The sequence below is a fragment of the Lipotes vexillifer genome, unplaced genomic scaffold (genome assembly GCF_000442215.2).
Source record: "Lipotes vexillifer unplaced genomic scaffold, Lipotes_vexillifer_v1.1 scaffold422, whole genome shotgun sequence".
NCBI classification, from domain to species: Eukaryota; Metazoa; Chordata; class Mammalia; order Artiodactyla; family Lipotidae; genus Lipotes; species Lipotes vexillifer.
In genome coordinates this window covers 274393-281256 of record NW_006779087.1, presented here as the reverse complement: position 1 = coordinate 281256, position 6864 = coordinate 274393, and the positions used below count along the sequence as shown (strand labels likewise).

The following is a 6864-nucleotide window of genomic DNA, read 5'->3' as shown; positions in this document are numbered from 1 at the left end:
CAGGAATGGGGACCTCTCACCAATGCTGGAGCGGGCAGAGGAACGCTCAATGATGGTCCTTTTGCCAGGATTGTTGAGCACAGATCGCTTTGCCAGTGAGAGGTCCGCTGTGACTCGGGTGATGGAGATTCTGGGGTGGGCATGGAGAAGCACAACCCACCTTTAAATTTCAAGCCTAGGCCCCTCCCTACCCAGGTCCTACCAATCTTCACTTTAGAGAAGCCCTTGCTACAGGCATCTGGAAGGAGACAATGATTTCTCCCTGGTTCTCATGCCTCCGCAGGCCAGGGCAGCTTACCTGCCATCAAACCTATGTTTGAGGAAGTCGAAGAGAGCCTTCTGCATCATGTCTGTGACCTGGGTGGGAGGGGTGAGGGGACAGGCATGGAACTGACTGGGGGCTGTCTTGGAGGGGGGCAGCATCCCCAGGTGCGGCCATGGAGCCCAGCCCCTCCACACCCAGACCTTGGGGGATGGGGAGGGGGGAAACATCCCCTCCCACTGTCCCTGGGCCCTTCCTGTGGCAGGTTTGGTAGAGGCAACTCTGGGGTCAGGGACCTCTTCTCACCTCATAACCTTTCAGAGAGGGTCCCACCAGCACCACAGGCCGCATGGAGGGCACCACATCATAGGGGGGAATGTGTTCCGCCTGCAGAATTGACCTGAGTTCAGGCAAAGTCATGGCTGTGTGGCCTGCCCTTCACCTGACTGGGGTGGGGCAGATTCAGAAGTTCTGGGCCCCCTCCCCTCTGTGTTTTCTTGGCCCTCCAACAATGACTGCCCAGAAACCTGTCCCCACAGCCAGAAGCCATGAGCCCCCCAAGCCCCAGTCCCTTCCTTGACTCACCTGCTTTTGCTTCTGCTTGGCTTTTTGGAAAAGGAAATAAAAGATTAAAGTTGGTGAAGCGGGGAAAGGCCCTGGGGGCACGGTATTCCCGTCCCCAGGGGAGACCCTGGGCTTCTCCCAGCTCCAACCCCTTCCCACACTGTTCACCTGGGAGACTCTCCCTTCCCCCTGTGTCTGAGTTACCCACCTACCCAAGACAGGTGGGTTGAGGGGAGGCTACCTAGAGATGGAGGAGGGGAGCGTCGGTTGCCAATGTCACTCAGGCTGGATGGGTTCCCAGATCTCCTAAGAGCAGAAAGGGAGGTCAATAAGCGTCTTTGTGTGTCTGTTCTAGACAGTATTTAATAGTTGTATACATCTCCTCACATTTTAGCTAGTGAGGGAAGTGCATGTGATGGGAGCATTTGTGTGTGTGAGCTTTGATGTGTGTGCATTTGTGAATGCATACGCTAGATGTGAGTGTGCATATTTCTGTGGGGGGGATATGTGTGCTTGTGTGGTGATGCGGACTGTGGGTAACGTGCACACGTCTGGGGTGTATGCTTATTGAGTCACAGCCCTGCTCTCACCTGGCCTTCTGCTCCTGCTTGAGCCGGATGCTCTCGAGGCGCTGGGGGCTGGGGATGAAGGCGATGTCCCCACCCTCTTTCACTAGCCGCCCGATCCACCAGTCATTGCTGTACTTCTGGGGGTGGGGTGGAGCGGAAGGGGCAGTGAGAGGAGGTGACCCAGGCCTCAGTCCTGGCTCTTCAACGTGAAGTAGCCAGGGAGGCATTGGGAGAGCGGGTCTGAGGAAGGCAGCGCAAGGGGAGGGGGGCAGGAGAAGGTGCCAGAGGGAAGGGCAGCCAGGTTTGAGACCCCCAAGACCAGCGTGAGGCATCACAGCTGTCACAGGGAACCTAAGATGCAACTAATCTAATGGCTTACTTTTACAGATATGGAGACTGAGGCCCAAGCCAGGCCTTAGGAGGATGGAGACCCTGAAGATTAGGTCTTGGATATGAGGGTTTTATGGGGGTGTGTTAAGCATAAGAGTTGAGGAGCTTGGGGAACTTGTTTATAAATGAGGACCGAAGCAAGAGGAATGGGAACTGGGGCAAAAGCAGAGAGATTAAGTGGCTTCTATTTGGAGGGGGGTGGTCACCTCTTTAATGTGCAGGAAATCTTTGGCCTCAAAGTTGACTCCAGAGCCCTGGACTGGGCATTCCTCATCCAGCACACCACAGTAGCTGACATTGGTCCTCACAGCAAACGCCACAGGTTTGTGCTGGAGAATTTGACCATTGGTGCAAATGAGGGGAGCCTCAGAGCACCCCTTCCAGTTTCAGTGCCCCATCAGCAGAGGGTGGAGGCCCCATCAGTCTGCCCATCCACACACACACCCTTTCACACTCACACACATCCTGCCCATTGACCCCTTGAGACTTAGGACCTAGCACAAGTTTCCACCCAGTCTGGCCTGTCCTGCCCTCAGCCGGCAAGATGATACCTTGGCCCTTTCAAGCTGCTGCTGAGCCTGGCTCTCCACTTCACGCCGGGCACTCTCCCGGTCCTCCTCCAGGGATACGTCTGAGTCCAGAGATGGGCGGCTGGTATAGGAGCCAGCTGAACCCTGGCATGGGGGAGAGGCTGTGACCCGTGGGCTCAGGTGTGAAGGGCACTAGAGAGGCACCTCCGAACCCTACAGTGGTGCCTCCACTAACCACAGCCTCTCCAGCTCCACGGAGGTGGCTGGGCCCGCCAGTCCCTCCTGTCTCCCCAAGAAGGGCCCCAGTGCCTCTGGGGCTGCAGAAAAGCTGGCCCAACCCATATGTGCTATGATCTGGGCCCCTCCCCCCAAGCCTATTAATACTGCAGCCTCGAATAGAGCTTTCCCTTCCCTCCTTCCTCCCTTTTCTCCCCTTGACCATGTCCTGTGAGGCAGAGGGAAGTGAGATGTAGTGAAGATGATATATTGGAGATGATTTGGAATCTTCGGAATCTAAAGACCCAGCCCTCTTGTTCACATCAGCCGGCAAAGCAGCTTGGAAATTATTTCCTTAAAATGCCTGGGAGGAGTACAGCCAGCCAGGAACAGTCAGGAGACACTGGTTGGCAAGGCACTGGTCCTGAGTGTCAGGATATAGCCGCCCACCCCCTTAGATCCCATCTCCTCCAGTCCCTACTCTTCCAGGGTGAAGAGGAGGCCACAGGGCTCCCAACTCCAGAAAGTTACTCCCTCTCTACTCTCCCCACCCCCACTTTCTTTCCTCTCACACCTGCTGGGACAACTGGCCAGGTGTGGGCAGCAAACAAGGCAGACACAAAGCTATCTCCCTAAGCCCGGGTGAGGCGGGGCCACACCTACCACCTAGCCTACATCTCCCCACCCCTTGCCCAAGGGGATATCAGCCCTGGAGGAAGGCTGAGGTGGTGCCAGGCAACCCAGCCAGGAGCAACCCTGGGGATGCAGGGAGAGGGTCTTTGGTAACCTGAGCCAGGAGAGTGTCTGAGTCCTGTCCACTGGAAGGGCCTTTGGGCAACGAAGGTGCATTTGGAGGGTTGCCGAGCTCACCTTCAAGGCCATGAGGGGAGATGCACAACTGAACAAAGGAAGCTGGACCTTAGGGCAGGAGGACAGAAGTCAGGATGGCTGGGTTTCCCCCTCAGTCTAGGGAAAAGGGAGTCTTTTGTTTCCTGCTTCAGTTTCCCCTCTTTATGCGCAGAAGTCTGAAAGTGACACTTCCATCAGTTCTGAGGGGCAGGTGGCAGAGATAAGGCAGAAGCCTAAAGGGTCCGTGTGGGAATGTGTATGTGTATGTGTGTTTAGTCGAATGTTCTCAGGCTGAGGAACATTCCTTCAAGCCTACTGTGCATGAAGGCAGTGGAGGCCAGATTCTTGGTGGGGAAGACAAACTCACGCACCTGCCCCAGCCCCGCCATGGGCAAGAGGACTGGTCAGACTGATGTCAGCCCAGGTCCTAGAGCATAAGCTAAAGACAAGGTCTGTGGTAGGCCCAAGGCATGAAGATAGCACAAGGAGGGAAAGTCCTGCATATTACAGAGAATGTTCCCCATCTCTCTTGAGAACCAAATAAGGCTGGCTTGGCTGCAGGATAAAGAGCAGCTGAGCCCCAGGAAGAACCTTTGCACTGTCAGTCGAGTGGGGGACCTCCTTCCAGGGGCCTGGGGCACAGGAGACACCTCTGTGGGAAATGGCTATCTGAAGTAAATAGGGGCTAACAGGCTAGGAGGCAGGAGGCAAGGCAGGATGACCACTCACTTTGATAAGTATACACCAGATGCCTCCTAGTTGCCCAGACCTGTGCTGGGAGAGGAGTCTGACCTTTACCCTCTGTTCTCCAGGATCTCAGCCTAATTTAGTCATCTTTGTGTCCCTGCCTGGGGCACCTGGGTTACCTGGCCTCTCACCCCAGGACGGGAATGACAGGATCTCTCCCTAAATGTTTAGTGAGTCATGCTCAGACTGAAATCCCCTCTCCGTTATTCCCAAGTCCTCAGAGCTCACCCATCACTCAGGGAACAGGGCTGCCCTGCCAAGCATACTCTGGGGTCTTGCCTCCCCCAGCCCTGTTATGCCCAAACAGCCAGAGCCTCAGTACTTGGGAGCTGCCAGGAGTTGGCACAGTGCCCTGGTGGTGCCCCCCTGCCTGGTGAGTGTGTGGGCAGGCTGCAGCTCCACTCTTGCCTGGCACGGGGGAAGGAGAGGAGGGAGATGAGCCGTTGGATTTATTTAGAGCCTGATTTCCCTCCTACTGCTTCAGAGGGGGCCCTGGGGAGAGCAAGGAGCCAGGCAAGAGAAAGGGAAGTGGGGGAGGGTAATCCAGGAACCAGAGAATGGTGGGGAGCGAGCGATGTGTTAGCAGGCTGCCCCCAACACCATCCACACGTCAGGCTTCACCTTGCAACAGTCCTAGCCTTCTGAACCAGAGATAGGAAGAACCTTCTACGGCCCTCCAGCCCCACAGAGAGGTTCATTCTCAAGCTCACCTTGGCACCCTGGGCCGTGCCAGCTGTCCCTTCAACTGTCAGAAAGAGGTGTTCACCACAGCCTTGAAAATCATCTGCTCTAGCCGCAATGTAATTAGCCCCAGAGGCCCAATCAATGGGGAACTGGGCCCCAGCAGGAGCCCAGTCCCAGGAAAGGACTGACAGCTGCCTATTCTGAGCCCTAAGACTCATCTATCCTGGACTTCGCAGCAAGAGATGGGAGAAGACTCCAACACTCCCCTTTCGACTCTGGAGTGCCCTACCCTCCATACCTATCAGGGACTCCTTCTAAGCCATCTAGTTGCTCTCATAAGGAGGTCTTCCTGTAGGATATTTGAGAGAAGGGACTGAGCTGCTGCTGCCCATCCTTGCCCCATCTTTCCAGGCACTCTCCCTGCACTCTGAGCTCCGGGAATCACTGCCTAATGAGCTGATTTGTCTCAGTGGGTCAGGAGATAAAAGCAAAGAGGAGAATTAAATATTTATCAGCTGCCTGGTTCTCTGAGCAAAGAGCTTCCTCTCCATCCCCAGGCCCTCCATGCTGAGCAGGAGCTCAGGATGCCCGCTGCTCTGAGGATGCCTCAGCAGGAGTGGAATGGATGGGGCTCAGTCAGCTGGCTCATCCATGTGCTGGGTGCCCAGTTTTCAGCCTGGGAGAGAAGCTGGGCCGGAGGCAGGGTGAGGAGATAAGGCAATGCTCAGGAATGGACAGCAGAAGGGGATAATGGAGGTCCTCAAGTTTTATGATCCGTCTGTCTGAAGAGGCTGGTATCGGATTCTCTGCTGTTCTCCAGGCTCCCTAATTTGTCCTTTACTTGAGGCACAGGAGGTCTGGATTGTCCCCCTCTGCAAGGGCCCCGGCTTCTCCCGTAGCTGTTGTGTTCAGACCCCATAAATCCTCCCTTGGGAACTCCAGACGTTGCGTGAGGCCTCTCTAAAGCCTCTGTGCCCTCAGCCTCCGGCCCCTCCTCCCTCCACCCTTCTGTCCTGGGCTGTGGAGCCACCTGCTCTGAGCCTTTCCCCCACGCTGGCCCCTCTTGGCACTCACCCAATGCCCCTTGCTCTAGGACGGGGGCACTGGGGAGCCTCTGGCATGAAAACCCATCTCCCCACTTTCCTGGAGCGCCCTCCTACACGCCCTGCCCCGCCGCAGAGGCGTTTTTCAAAGTCCTGAACTGGGGTAAGGGTCCAAGGGAGATGAGGTGTCACCCCAACTTCCCCACCCCCACCCTCCCCGTGGGCACTCACCGCCTCCGAGTCCTCAAACCCGGGCACGTAGGAGTCGTCATACATGGGGGAGTCCGGGTGGGGGAAAGCGAGCGGCGCCAGGGGCGGGGGCGGCCCGGAGGCAGGGGCGAGGACAGCGGGCCGCGCCCGGGAGATGCCACCGAGCCCCGCAGCCCTGCGGGCGGCGGCGGAGAGCGAGAGCGCGAAGGAGGGAGCGAGTCGCGAAGACCAGCTGCTCCGAGCTCAAATCACCGCTCCCCCCACCTTACCCCCCCCCAAACCCTGCCGGTCCCACCCCGAGCGCGGCTGAGGAATCTGGCGCCGGCTCCGACAACAATAGTGCCCGCCCACCTGCCCCCACTCCCCGGGAGCGGGCTTGGGGGGCGGCGGGGGGCGCCGGCCACCCGCGGAGCCCGAGACCCGGCCGGGAGAGGTGGCCGACGGGAGCCGGGTAGAAGGTGGGTCCCCAAGCACCTATGGGGCAGAGGGGCGGCGGAGAGGAAGGGGAGGAGAGACTGCGGGCGGGGCGGATCCTGGCTTGTAGGAGGCGGGGCGAGGAGAGATGCGGAGACAGAGACATACGGCAACCCAGGAAATACTCCGCCGGGAAACAAAGGGCTGGAGCGGGGGAGGGGACGCGGAGACTGCTTGGGAGACGAGACCCCACCGAGAAAGGAGAGGGCGCAGGTTAAGGAGAGACAGGAGAGAGAGAGAGAGAGAAAGGAGGTACAGAGGCAGAGGGAGGAAGAGGGGAGGCAGGAAAGTGGGAGACTGGGGGAGACAGAAGAGGCGGGGGGGGG

The 6864-nt window shown here is 57.8% G+C and overlaps 1 protein-coding gene across 4 annotated transcripts in view; it reads right to left on the bottom strand.

Annotated features, from left to right (window-relative positions):
• CACNB3 (calcium voltage-gated channel auxiliary subunit beta 3) overlaps positions 1-6864 on the bottom strand; it is a 14266-nt gene that overhangs the window by 3153 nt on the left and 4249 nt on the right. For 2 of the 4 annotated variants that reach the window (XM_007452238.1, XM_007452237.1), the window contains exons 2-9: positions 2337-2459; positions 1992-2114; positions 1417-1532; positions 1068-1132; positions 848-867; positions 569-649; positions 299-357; positions 21-130 (exon numbers count right to left, since the gene is read on the bottom strand). In XM_007452238.1, the coding sequence (XP_007452300.1) occupies positions 21-130; positions 299-357; positions 569-649; positions 848-867; positions 1068-1132; positions 1417-1532; positions 1992-2114; positions 2337-2459 (697 nt within the window). Of the gene's footprint in view, positions 1-20; positions 131-298; positions 358-568; positions 650-847; positions 868-1067; positions 1133-1416; positions 1533-1991; positions 2115-2336; positions 2460-6085; positions 6597-6864 lie in introns of those variants that run through there. The other 2 variants (XM_007452236.1, XM_007452239.1) reach the window with 2 other exon arrangements.